General features: G+C 27.9%; 1 protein-coding gene and 1 long non-coding RNA gene across 5 annotated transcripts in view; one reads left to right on the top strand and one right to left on the bottom strand.

Annotated features, from left to right (window-relative positions):
- Window positions 1–4,162: 4,162 nt before the first annotated feature.
- On the bottom strand, window positions 4,163–10,645 carry LOC100571549 (kelch-like protein 2). 2 transcript variants are annotated; one of them, XM_016803522.1, is made up of 9 exons: window positions 10,486–10,645; window positions 10,202–10,430; window positions 9,953–10,128; window positions 9,784–9,880; window positions 9,507–9,663; window positions 9,351–9,442; window positions 8,989–9,291; window positions 8,759–8,902; window positions 4,163–4,329 (listed from the first exon to the last, which is right to left on the bottom strand). In XM_016803522.1, exons 1-9 carry the CDS (start codon window positions 10,590–10,592, stop codon window positions 4,195–4,197), a joined length of 1,440 nt encoding a protein of 479 aa, XP_016659011.1. In that variant the 5' UTR covers window positions 10,593–10,645; the 3' UTR covers window positions 4,163–4,194. The 2 variants fall into 2 exon arrangements, with proteins under 2 accessions (XP_016659011.1, XP_016659013.1); XM_016803524.2 differs by lacking the exon at window positions 4,163–4,329 and having other exon boundaries at window positions 8,763–8,898.
- A 2,304-nt stretch (window positions 10,646–12,949) lies between these two features.
- The window catches only part of LOC103309093, a 4,241-nt gene continuing 2,344 nt past the window's right edge, over window positions 12,950–14,846 (top strand). Inside the window, exons 1-3 of one of the 3 annotated variants that reach the window (XR_001679315.2) lie at window positions 12,950–13,502; window positions 13,578–13,753; window positions 14,171–14,339. This is a non-coding gene — a long non-coding RNA (uncharacterized LOC103309093). The remainder of the gene's footprint in view (window positions 13,503–13,577; window positions 13,754–14,170; window positions 14,340–14,846) is intronic. The other 2 variants (XR_510602.3, XR_001679317.2) reach the window with 2 other exon arrangements.

The following is a 14,846-nucleotide window of genomic DNA, read 5'->3' on the forward strand; positions in this document are numbered from 1 at the left end:
GCGCGGGGGGCCAGAGAGAGTAAACGAATAGTGCGCTGACATCCCTCTTAAAAAAAATTATAATGACATCTTGATGTGAGAACACATGATTAATGATTATAATAAAGTACCTACCTATTATATATTTTATATTAAATTATCGTAACGCATTATCATACAATGAATATAGCTACGGGCACCTACATTATTATTATTCATGTTCACTTTGATATCGTTCGTAAAAATCTACTTTTTATTTCTCGTCTGAATATTATTATTATTATCATAGGCATATTATATCTAATCACGTGACATTTAACCTTTAGCATTTTACTTTTACGCGTCATAATAATAATAATAATATGGAGCTTGGTGTGGCTCGGTCGTTGGCCTCAGTCACCAACGTGTTCGGAGGTCAAACATCGGACGGCATCTCTCGTTCTCGGATGGGTGACCACCCGGGTTTTCAGTGACCAATCCTCGACCCACAAACACGTGTCACCAGCAACCTTACCTAACTCCCATACAACATTTTTTTTTTATCTGAAAGGAGAAAACTTCCTACAGGCCACTTGGATTCTGATTTTTTATTTCAAATAATGATATAATATAATATAAGTTGTAAAAAGAAAATCTTAAAATTGTATTATTGTTGAAGACATATTTTAAATTTGAGATAAAAATATCGAAAAACAAAGTTCAATGCGGCCTGTTGAATATAATTAGCATAAATTAAATAAATATAATATTTAAAAACCATAAAATCTACTGCTCACCTAAATAATTAAATACTTGTTCAAAATAATATGATTTTTTTAGATCAAAATATTTATAATAATATATTCTGCTTAGGAATAAGAAATTTAAAACGTATTTACTCAAAAGAGTAAAAACTCAAGAAATAGTAAAAAATGCATTTTGTTGCAACATTTTGTCGGTCACTACTCGGCATGCCTAATCTTTATATATTTACTAATTAACTATTGAGTGGAAGGTTCTTAGAAGTTTAAAATGTGAGATAGCTAAATAGATTAGAAATGGATGGATTCTAATATGCTATAATTTATGAAAAAAACCTTAAAATATGCTTTTTACTTTAATTTAAATAATTTAAAAACCTAAACTCAAGTTATGATAAGAAACATGTAATATAACAAGTATAATAGACAATAGTATACGCTTATATTAAAATTTACAAATTTATAATATTTTCATTCACCACGTGGTAATGGACATCTTAATAATAAATTTTAAATTGAATTGTACATCATATATTGTAATGACACAAAGGATGAATGATATCTAATATATTTAAAGTTAAAAATAATTATACCTTTTCTTTTTAGATTATTTAAATTCGGTCCAACTTGAAACAATCAAACAATTTCCAATTTAATTACAATCAAATTATTGAACATATTATTTTTCTATTATTATTAGTATTAACAAATACATATTATATATTATATTACAGTGTATATAATGTATGCATATAGACTGATTTTACATTATTATAGGTTTAAGATATGAGGTTTAAGATAGACTGGTTGCGCGTCGAACGAAAAAAAGTGGCATGAGAAGACTCATTATTTCAAAAAGTATATTATAGTCTTAATTAACCAATAATTAATTATGTAAATAGATATATTTCAAGGCGCTTACAAAAGACTAAGAAATGTGAAGTATGTTCAAACTGATAAAAAGCTGAAAATGGTATTTCATCAAATACTGCAGCAGAGTTGGTCAATATTAGAACTAGAGGATATTTAAATCATCCTAACCATAATTTATTTAAAATTTTGCAAAAATTGGAAATGTTTCATAAAACATGCAGACTCTGTTAATGCCTTTTGTGAAACTTATGAAGAATTTTTTCAGAACTTTGATTTTAAATTAACATTTACATGCCAAGAACACAGAACTGAAATATTGACCAGTATATTTTTAATGTACATTATAATGCGAGTGAGGCAATATTCATACATGGCTAATCAAGAAACAAAAAAACAAAACAAAAAAAAATTATCAAAATTAGTTAATACCTATCAAATGATAATTTATACATATTAAAATATTTACTTAAAATTAAATACCTTCTTTAATTAATTAAATATATTTTTAAGATTTCAGTATTTCACAAGTATTATTATTATAAATTCTTAATCACTTACTTATCCAACTAATTTAAATTGCATCATGTTTATTCTTTTTGTGTTAGTTGTAATTTACTATTTAAGTATCTAATTAAAATAATATTATATATAAGTAATTTATTTGCTTGATTTATTTTAAAAATATTTCCTATAATAATGTGTTGTAAATATGTACCTAGTTAGTATGAAATAAAATTAAACAACCTTAATATTGTAGTTCGTAGAATAGTAAATGGTTGACAATGTGCAAAGACCTAAAGTGGAACAGACACTCAGTGAATAATATTGAGGTTTGAGATACCTAGAGAGATTAAAAATAAGTTAACAATGGTCATAATTAAAATCATTGCAAAATAAAATTACTGTTTTAGCACGATTTAGTTAACTTATAGGCGTTGACGCTAGATGGCACTTACTGTCAGTCAGTTTATGTTAGTACATTGCATAGTCACTTGGTCAGTAAACTTAACATACGTCGATGCGCAACCAGTCTATCTTAAACCGTGAGACTGACTATAGCAAAACTTTTAATCATACCTAGGTGGCTAAGTATTCTAGATCTATCCAATCTTAAGTCTGTGTAAAATGGGAAGGAAATTGTTGTTGGTTGAATATATATCATAAAAAATTTGAAAAGCTTATTTAACGTATTGTTACTATGTAAAAGCTAATTTTAGTTTTTTAATTAAGTTTTCAATATTAGATTATTACAGCTCAACAATTAGAACCTCTACATTGTTTCAATAGCTTAAATGTGTCATTTTATGTAAGGATTATTTGCATTAAAAATAATAATACTTTCAATAGTTCATATAATAATAATGTATTAATGTGCATACTGTATTTAATTAATTATGAAGACAATTTTAACCTAAAGTTTTACTAATGGCGAAAAGTAAAATAAATTATTTTAATCACATAAATATCATTAAATATAGGTATACTTGATATTAATATAGGGGGACAGACCAACTTCACTCAGAATCGGTTTATGTATATCTCACCTAGTTTACAGCAGAGCGTTACCCACTTCCCAAATTTTTAATAATTTATTACTGATTTATAATTATTCTTAATAATACAATATACCAGTTTAAGTTACTTCGAATATTATTTTTACGAGTATATAATATTGTTTAAATGTTTTTGTATAGAATGGGTTAACAGTGCACATATTACTGCAGTCACAATGTTGCAGGTAGAGCGTAGCGTATTACTACTTAGTGTACTTACAACAAAACAGCCAAAATAGCTATAATCTGTGGTATTATTTCTATGAAAATAATTTATTTTATTATTGGTTATACTGATAGTTGGAATAATTATTGCCAAAGACATGCCATAGTGTGTATAAATTATAATAGACTTTTAAATTAAAACAAGCTAACAAAAATTGTTATTCTCCATTTAAACATCTTTCTAATTTGAAGTAAAAATATCTATGAAGAATATTGGGCTTAGGTATATATTTAATAGTTTTTCGGTTGCATTATTAACTACTTATGAGAAACCTTAATTTAAATATCCAAACCTTAGCTATAAAAATTTAACATAAAATTTGTAAAATTAAAAAAATGCATGTATTGTAAATGCTATACATAATGTAAGATACTATAATGCAAAATATTAAAACATTTGTATATCGTACCAGAAAAAAAAAAAAATCATGAATGCTAACAAGTTGTAAAATGTTTTGGCCTTTTAATGACTACTACTCCAGGTAAACAGCGATCTATATTCATTTTTGCAGTGACCATGGCCCAGGTATTGGTGTTTGGGTTGTAACATTCTACAGAATTCAAACCAGAAGTTTGATTCATTCCACCAACGACATACAATAAACCATTTAATGCGACTACATCTATAATAAAAATTTAATTAAATTAAAAATAATTTATAGAAATGGTTTCATAAAATAGTTTAATTTATTCTACAAAAAGTTACCTGCATATTTTCGAGGTAAAAGTATGTCTGCAATAGTTGTCCAAACTCCTGTACTTGGCCTGTATTTTTTCACACTACTCAAAAGTCTGATCCATTACGACCGCTTACAACATATAGTTCACCGTTTAAAACTCCTACACCGGGCACAACAGCGGCGTTCACGCATGTTTGCGACTGGTGTCCACATATTAGTACTGGGATTATAACACTCAACAGTGTTTAAAGCCTGTAATGATTGATCAAAACCTCCTACCTACAAATTTAATTAATACAGATTATTGTGGAATAAAATACCTCACGCTAAAAAGAAATCCCGGAATAAAATATTATTGCATTTTTATTTTTAATTACAAAAATGTATCTATTATTAATTATTAATTTCAATATTACACAGATACGGAAATGTTAAGAAATTAAAAATATTATATATTTAAAAAATATAATACAAAATTAAAACCATAAAAAAAATTTAGCTTACCGCAAACATTTATTTATTTATTATATATTAATTTATTACGCCCTAGATGAGCAAAAGTTACAGCAAATAGCATGTACAATAAATTACATTACATAGTTGATAAAGAATATAGTAAACCTGGTGGATCATGAAAAAAATCAAAATTTGTAAATTTATTACAGAACATACACATATGATTTAAAGGGCTATAGTAACTGTAATTCTGGCGGTGGCAGTCGATATGAAATAGAGTGATTTTGAGAGTTGAATGTAGGTACCTTAAATTTAATCTTAGTTAATTGATCGGGACAATCAATTTGGTTATTAATAAGTTTATATATATAATTAACATCATTAAATAATCTGCGTTTAGATAATGAATCTAGGCCACATTGTTTAGCAACAATATTAATATAATTTTTTTTAATAATAATAATAATGTATATTTGCAAACAAATGATAAAATAAAAGATAAATAATACAGTATAGTTTGTTTGCTCACCTCCTACAAGCAAAGCTTGTGGTGAAGGTGAGAGGTTCTTAATTTAGTCATTTTATTCAAATAATATTAATATGTAGTAGGTAGCAATAAAATAGACATGCAAGGTTTATCATTACAGAATAAAGTTAAAATTAAATTCAATATAAAATAAACAAAATTATGATGAGGTTATCATAAATTGACAGGTGTTAGTTGTGCGACACCATTATCATTAAAATGTGAAAATAAAACAAAATGAATAGATAAAATACATAAATAAATAGATAGAACAACAATTTATAAAATGGATAATACATACCGCTTAAAATGAATAGAGTTAGGATAATTATTAATATCTATTTCCAAATTTCTACAAAGAGTTATCGCTCGATTTAGGCAACTCTTGCTACCAAAATGCTTATGGCAAATTGGTGCTATTATATTAATATTTTTTTTTAGCCTTGTATTATAGTTACGATAACAATTTCTAAAATATTTTTTATGTTTAAAAGCTTATAGTAGGGTACATTTGGTAAGCAATCTATAGAAACTGAGTACATTAAATTCCTCATATAAATAATCAGTATTTGTATAACTAGATAATCTTAAAATAAATTTAATAATCTTATTCATGATAACTCTAACTTTGTTTAAATGGATATTGTAAGTCCCTCCCCATATCTCTATCCCGTATGAAATTACTGATTGGACAAAAGATATATATATATAACTCTCAATTGCTGTTTATTGAATATGGATCTCAAATCATAATAAAAAAAAAAAAGAATTTTCGGCTAAGTCGTAGAATATAGCTAATATGTGTCACCCATTTTAGTTGGAAATCAATAAATAATCCTACATATTTGATTGAGTCAACTCTTTCAATATTTAAACAATTACAGTTATTATGTAAGGTTTAATTCAAGAAAATTATTAATTTTATTTATTTATTTATTATTATTATTTATTAATTGGTAATCTTAATTTAGGAGCTAAAAATTTTAGAAAGCGATTTTAGATACTTTCAAGTTTATTTACCCAATTATCAGTAAAGGGGTTCCATACAACAGAACATTATTCCAGAATGGAACGTACTAATGAACAATACAGTACTTTAATACAAGTGGGATTCTTGAATTCCCAAGTATTGCGTCTAATAAAACATAATACTTTTAATGCTTTTTTATACATTTTGTCTAAGTGTAATTTAAATGATAAGTCACTAGATAGCCAAACACCTTAATCTTTTACAGAAGAAACTACATTCAAGAATATGTTATGTATGATAACTAAATTGTATTGGGTTAGCACGACGTGAGAATGTTATTTGTTGACATTTATTAACATTTATGTTTAACTTGTTCATACTACACCATTCAGAAAAGTGATCTATATCATTCTGTAACTCTAAACAATTATTAGGTGTGTTAATTGAGTTATACAATTTTAAATCATCAGCAAATAGCAGAAATTTGGAATATTTAAAAGTTTTATCTAAATTATTAACAAATAATAAAAATAGTAGTGGAGATAAATGTCCTTCCTGAGGCACACCGGAGGTAACTTCAATAGAATCAGATAGAATATTATTAACTTTTACCCGTTGTCAACTATAAGATAAGTAGAACTCGACCCAAGTTAATATAATGTACCATGTACACCCATTAGTTTAAGTTTATATAATAGTATTTTAATATCTACAGTATCAAAAGCGTTTTTAAGATCTGTATAGATAACATATACTTGGCCACCACTCTCTACTGTGGATATTAAAACAGAATAAAAAAACTAATAAATTAGTATTAGTTGATCGTTGTGACCGGAAGCCGTATTGATTAGATAATAGAGTTAGCTTAAAAGTGGTCGTTAGTTTATTATTTATAATTTTTTTCGAATAATTTTGGAATTACACTTATTATTGAGATTAGCCGATAATTTGTGACTGATCCTTTATCACCAGATTTGAAAATTGGAGTTACATCACAGATATAAAATACTAGATAGCTAACAAGACATCGAACATTGAAGTTATCCGCCATATGCGTGTAGGTCAATGTTTACATAATTATCTTATCAATACGACATGATAACAATCTGATGGTCAAAATACTTTTGTATCTGACGATGGAATATTGAATAAGGATAATTATTATGTGTTGTCATTAAAAACCATTGCAATAGAAATATATATTTTTTATATTTTTTTTAAATATTTTATAAAAAAATTGTATTCTGTGCGAATAATATCATGTTATCATACAGTATTGATATGATAATTATGTAAACATTGACCCACACGCATATGGTGGCTGACTTCAACATCGATTATCTTAATATAGACAAGTAAGCTATCTAGTATTTTATATCTGTGAGTTACATAGCTTAATTTCCACTTGTCGGGGAAGATACCTGATGATAAAGACAATTGGAAGATAATAAATATAGGAACTGATAAGGCATATCTACAATGTTGTAAAAAGAGAGCAGGAATTAAGTCGGGACCAGGAGAAGGGTTATTACCAACTTGAGTAAGAGCTTGAAATATTTCACCAAACGAGAAATCTACATTAGATACATTTACATTACAATTATTACTATAACTATTATCACCAAAATACCATAGTTACAATGTATGGAAAGTGCTGGGTGGTATTTATCTAACGGAACTAATAATTCATCACAAATGTTAGTTGTTGTTAAATTTGAAGAAGTAAATACGAGATCGAGCATTAAGCCCTTAAAATTTGAATGCGTGTTAACTTGAAAAAAATTATTATAAGCATAGATATCAAAAATTTTATTGGCCTGAGGTGTAAGTATGCTGTTAGTAATGAGTCCGGTACTATCACTGGTAATTACAGTTTTTGGTAAATTGTAGTCACCGGCAACAATGTATTGTACATTACTGCCAAACTTAGATAAGACCCAATCGACTGTTTGAGCGTGTATTGAATACAAGCTGGTATGACTATTTGGTGGGATATAACAAGTTCCAATTATAAACATTAAAACCTTATCGATAGTAACAGCAACGAACAATTGATCAATAGTGGTATTAGGTATATCTATAATTTTAGACGAAAATTCATTACTAACGCATATCGCAACACCGCCGCTTTTATTACAGTTACTGATTGCATAGTTCCTATCTGATCTATAAAGAGAGTAGTTATCAAAGCCCAGTTCACAATCATTAATATTATTATTTAGCCAGGTTTCGGTTAAAATAAAATAATCGAAATACATAGTATGAATATTGCGTCTAAGTAAACATAATTTAGAACGAAGACCTATAACATTTTGATAATAGCCTATAAAAGATTTACATTTGTATGGTTTGTTATTAAAACTAAAAGAAGTATTTATAAGATTATCTAGGTTACCCGTGTAAGGTGTATTTATGCTTACCGCAAATATAAAAGATTATTTAGGACTAAAACTAATTAAAGTTAAGTAGCAATAAAACACAAATAAAAAATGTATTTGAGTTTTTGTACTTCCATTATGTAGGTAGTTTTGACGATCAATGAAAATGAATCAGTTCCCAGTGAAATTATTAAATCATTGAATCGAAGAGGTATATGTACAAATATTTATATTAGTTGATTATCAACTTGAATTTATCGAAATGTTTTATTTTGTAAATATATTACACGATTCTTTCTCGGGAGAATTTTATCATTCCAATTCCAATTATTATTATAACAAATATAATACAAAATTAAAATCATAAAAAAAGTTTACCACATATAAAAGATCATTCAGGACTCCAACCGTAAATAGAGATCTCAAAGTATTCATACTGGATATCATTCGCCATTTTTTAGTATTGAAGTCAAAAACTTCGGCACTTTTTAAATCTTCATATCTATCATTTGATCCGCCTACCTTAAATTAAATGCATAATTTATTGATTCGCGCTAATTAACAGAAATAACAATTAAACTAATAAATTATAATTTAACATTACTTACAGCATAGATATTATCATTTATTACACCAACACCTAAAAATTGTCGTTCAACTAACAGGTCGTTAGTTAGTTGCCAATGTGGTGGATTTTCAGTTATATCTAGCATGTGAACACACCGAAAAGGTGATAAACCAATTTCATAACCACCCACATCAAATACCAAATTGTCTTTAATTACGACTAGACTATGTCGTCTATGATTGGTAATTAATTCCGGGCCAAAATGCCATTTTTCTGTCATTGGATCGAAATATTCTAAAGTTTTACTTAATCCAGTCTGAATTCCACCAACAACTAATATAACCTGTTATAATTAAATTATTAAATATATTGGAAAGATATATAAATTATACAGAATCATACCTTATCTTCATGCCTGGGTCTACTACGTATGCTTTGGGTGATAAGCTCTTCTCCTTTGAGTGTTTTTAATGCCTCAAATACGTAACGTTTACCTTGAATGTTATAAATAAATATAAATTAATTCACAATGAAAGCATATTTAAAGAGGAAACATACATTCAAGACAATTCTTTATAAGGGTATCCTTAGCTACTTTTTTTCTTATGTAATCATTTGATGTTAATGCTAAACGTACATGTTCCATTAATCGGGGTAAAATACATTCTCTTGATTTCAAATCATGTTTTACCCAGGTAATTACGCTTTCAAAAACCTAAAATATTAAATATACTTATAAAATAATTAGACTACATAATATTACATATTAGAAGGTTACTGAATTTTGCTTTCACCAGTAATAAAATATAAAAATAATCAATTTTAGTTTGCCTACTTTTTCTTCAGATGGAACTATAAGTTTGTCACTGGATATCAAGTGCATTACTTGTTCGAATGTTGAGGATAGGAATTCGTCACCACCAATTACATCTCTAAGAATCAAAATATTACAATAATAAATAAAACATCCTTATAGAATTTTAATAATAAATTATATTTCATACGAAAAGTGTTGAAGAATATATAATTCTGATCTTTTTCTCAATTTCGTACAGCCATGTAAATCAGCAATAGCGTTAATACCAATACAATTTGTGGGGCAGAGTTGTGACTGTAAGAAATCACAACATGCATCTTCAACTTCTTTTAACTCCAAGATATCTACAGCTGTTAACAAGTTCTTGAGAAATAAACAATATACAATTAAAATAATTTATTTTTCTTTAGTTAAATCAAACTTTATCTAATATTACCTGGACGTTTTCATTAGTAATCACGATTTTTCCCGAGTATATAAAATTTATTAAAAGCTGTAAAGCGGTATAATCTACACATCTTATAGCCACAAGATCATGATTTCTTTCTGCACGATTTGTGAAAATTGCACGGAAATACGGACTAGCTGCTGATAAAATCACTTTATGTGCAGTTATTATTTTTTTATCGTCCGTTTTCAATTTTATATCACAAAAAAATTCACCTCTACAAAAAAACTTTATTAATATTTTTCTAGTAGTTGAAATCATCTACCACTTACTTCAGTAAGGTCTGGAATCCTTTATATATATCAACAAAAGATGATTTTTCATATGTTTTGGCTGGTTTACGTTTTCTAGATTCTGGTATTTGATTAGTATTTTGCATTGTGAATTGTATATTAAGTCAAGGTATGAATGCCTTTAAACTAAAAAAGGACATTTCAAAATTAATTATATGTATCGATAAAAATTGTTAACAATCGTCTATGAAAAAAATAATAAAATTAACACTTTTTTTTTTAAATTGAAATCAGGAGAAAATATTTTTCGAAAAGCAAACATTATATTAAAATCAAAAAATTGAAATTGAAAAAATTGAATCAAAAATGGAATGATTCTGTAATATTATGGAATTATTTTTGTATGTTGTTACTAACATTATATTGTTTTGAGATGATTTGTATAATATATTTTTTAGTAAAACATTGTTGAATCCTAAGTAGGTTGGTAAATACCTAGTAATATGTTATACCTTTAAAGTATATAACTTAAAATCTGTAAAAGTATCAAAATTAATTTGTATAATATATTTAATATTGTTACACTCAGGCTAGTATTGAGACATTGAGTTCCTCAAAAATGAAGTGATGAAGTTTGTTTTTTTAGAATGTGATGTGAAGAGGTTATTACATTGAGACACTAATTATTCTATGAGTTATACCACAGTGAAAATAAGACACGGGGTGGTTCACACTGAGATATTAATGATAGTTAATAATTGCAATAATCTTTGTACAGTTTAAAACTTAAGGTTATTAAATTTAGCAGCATCTAATGGAATACATTTCATTTATCACTAAATTAACTGAGTCTTCAATTATTTGGTACTAAAACTATCATATTTGGTTTTTCTTACTCGGTTCTCAACCCTGTGCCTAAAAGAACGTTAATTTAATATGTATTAATAACTATTCCCTATTTTAATAAAATTTAACACATTAGATGTGATACATTTAGAGCCGTTCGTACAATGTCTGATAACACTAACCGACAAAATTTCTTTAGTATTACCAATGAAATGCTGCCGGTTAGTGTTAACCAATACTTTAGCAGCCATTATGAACGGCCCTAAGGGCCCGTATTACAATAGTTGAACTCCGGTTAAACCACCGAATTCGGCCGGTAAAATCAGTGGTTCAAGCGTAACCGAGGTTTAAACTATGATTGTTAAACGGGCCCTTAGAGAATATAAGAAAAGAAAATTGTCTCACTGTGCCCATTCACGTATTGCCCCACGTATACATTACAAGTTAAACATTTAAGAAAAATACCTAAACTCAAAGTCTTATGCGAGTAATTATTGCTCAGAAAATGTATTTTTTTCTTCCGATTAATATAATATAACGTAATAAAATAATAAATACATACCTTTAAAAAGAAATTTCAAGACGGTACGACGCGAAGAACTAGGACGGCTGCGGGCTGAACGACGATGTGTTTTTTTCTTTTTTGTACGATTAATCAATAATAAGTTGTGGAAAATATTGATAAACAACTTCCACGTCAACACAATCCGTCTGATTGTGGTTAGTGGTAACGGTTATGGAATAAAAAGATACACGGAACGTTTCATGTCGTTGCATATCGGTGCGGACCGTTATATTTTATTTCTCTGTTATTTGTTTATTATTTACGCTGTCACACCGTTGGGTTTTATTTGGGTTTTTATTTGTTCTTTCTATAAAATATAATATAATATATTAAATACAATAAAATTATTACCTACTGATATTTACGTTATTAAATAAGTGCATAAATATGGTTCATCGGATTAAAAAATTATGTCACGAGGGGGACACTCAAATCCCTCTGTAATTACGCCACTGATTGTATATGATTGTGTAATATGAAAAGCCTGAATGTTAATATAAAGTTCTCGTAAGTAGTTATGATAGCAGTCGAGAAATAATAAAATATATCTCTGAGCACGATTTTTTCTGTCGTCGGACTGGGCGTCAACCTTGGAGGTAAGTAGAGATAGGAAATTCGTGACGAGCGAATTTTCCATGGAGGTAATATTTTTTTTTTTTACTTCAACTTCTTTGTCACTTTTATTATAATATATTATAGGTATAATATACCGATGAGAGCACCGGTTGACAACTTTTTGTTTTTGAGGTGAAAATCATGGTTATATACAACATATAGATAGGTGGCCGTCTTTATACTACTAACAGTCGTGACCAATGTTGAAGTCGGTCGCCATTTTTATAAAGCATTTGTTTTACATTCGTATATATATATATACCGTGATAATATTATTTTGTAAACCTTAGATCATAAACAATAATAATATGATCTAAGTTGTAAACATTGACTGCCCTGTAAATGGCGGCCGACTTCGATGACAAGAAGGAGACGACGGCTATCTAGTTGTTGTATATAACTATGGTGAAAACATCATAATATGCGGTGTTGGTAACGTGCAAGATCTATAAAGTTGATACTTTATTCTACTTTATAGATCTTGGGTAACGTGGGCCCGCCGCTTGGTCATCGTTATCAACGACAACCATATTATCATTAGAGTCTTCGCTCGTTTTTTAGTTACTAGTAATTATTCTTGAATTCAATATTCATAATAATGTCAATATTGGTGTTGTACAACACTCCAAAAGTCCATTAATTAACTTTACTGTTGTGGTGCCGTACACCTTTGACATTTTTTGGATGGACAAGCAGTTGCTCGTTGACGCGAAGCAAAAAATCCAATTTCTTTTGGAACGCAAACATTTTTATATCTTCTTTTGCTAGGACTGCGGCTCCTTGGTCTACGTGTAGTTCACGAGAGATTTATTCATTCATTCCATGTGGTTCCAATATCTGGTAAATATTGTTTAGGACATCACTTTCATATTATTCACATAACCTTTCCCAGTTCTAGGATGTTTGTTAAGTTCTTCAACATCCGGATGTGTATATACATGACGTGTTGATGTGTCGAGTTTGCAAATCGCGCTGTGATACTAGCGGTGTTTGTCATTTATGTACGAGATCACACCTGTGTATAATTATTGTATAAATCTTACTTACAGCTCTCGGTACCACGCATATTCATATTATATACTTAAATTTGTTTTGTTGTATTTAGCCATCAGGAAAAATTGTGTAATGTACAATTATCAATAGACCATCAAACAGATTTTTTCCACCGTTCGTTATCAAGAACATTGGAGCAAAAAATGAGTGAGCCTAATTAACTGAATGACTGAATGGGTGAGTACAACAGTGGTGCCGACCAGAACATAATAACGGTGAAAATAAAAAGTGATTACAGCATTTTAAATATCCATATTTTAAACTGTGTTTGTTATAATCATGGCTGATAATAATTAAACAATATTAATAAATTGCAATTGATAATTATTAGTTATAAATTAAATAACGTGACAAAATTAAATTGTTTTTTTTGGATGGTTATTTACCATTTTACATAGTAATGATCACTGAACTATAGTTAAGTAATAGGCGTAAAGTACCGTTTTCTAATATATTAGATTTACACTTAATGAAAAAATAAATAATAATGACCCTGCAGCCATCACAATATAGAGTGGAATTTGTTGTGTTAATTTCACAAAAATCCAAAAAATTAAGAATGATATTATTTTTATGGTACTTAGGTATTTTAATTATTTAATTTATTATAATATTTTTTATTTGTATTAAAATATATTTTTTCAGATGATATATTGATGCTGTAAAACTTCCTACTTTGTAACAACAAGTTGAAAATTATTCAATATGCAGAATGTAATCTATAAGATTTAGTGAATAATTTACACAGTAACAATGTGATTAATGAAGATTTGGGAACTGTGGTTGACCATAATTTCAGCCGTATTATTCTGAAGTAATTATTTTAATTAAACTAATGTATTATTTTACCACAAGTGTGAAATTCATGTATTTTGTTTATATGTTTCTTACATTGAATATAATGCAAATTGGAATGCCGATTTTTTGCAATCACTAATAATATATAATAATATGAATAATATATCACTTGCACATTTGTTGTAACTTACAGAAACCTGTCTTACTATTGCATAACATACCAAAATGTATGTTCATCAGACATAATTAATTTAAATACTGTGTATTGACCTATTATCAAACTTAAAGATACAAACATTGTCTATGTTCTGTCCTTTGTTTTCTACAATATTTTAATTATTAATCAATTTAAGGGATAATATTAATATTTAAAAAGGTGGGTAAGTGGATTTCGCTCTGCTGTACAGTAGGTTACAAGTGGGTCACTGTATAATGGATGGTATTAAATTTGAATTCAATGATATAATATCATTGTATAAGAAAAACGATTCTGAGCGGAGACGGTATGTTAGTCTAGGTATAA

Source organism: Acyrthosiphon pisum, chromosome X (genome assembly GCF_005508785.2).
Source record: "Acyrthosiphon pisum isolate AL4f chromosome X, pea_aphid_22Mar2018_4r6ur, whole genome shotgun sequence".
NCBI lineage: Eukaryota > Metazoa > Arthropoda > Insecta > Hemiptera > Aphididae > Acyrthosiphon > Acyrthosiphon pisum.

What these genes read in the sequence shown, in the direction of transcription:
- LOC100571549 (XM_016803522.1), bottom strand. Translation starts at nt 10,592, where the DNA reads ATGCAAAATACTAATCAAATACCAGAATCTAGAAAACGTAAACCAGCC. An exon ending in GGATTCCAGACCTTACTGAA is followed by an intron (nt 10,431 to 10,485) that starts GTAAGTGGTAGA and finishes GTTTTTTTGTAG; the next exon opens with AGGTGAATTTTTTTGTGATA. An exon ending in GACCCAGGCATGAAGATAAG is followed by an intron (nt 9,292 to 9,350) that starts GTATGATTCTGT and finishes TAATTATAACAG; the next exon opens with GTTATATTAGTTGTTGGTGG.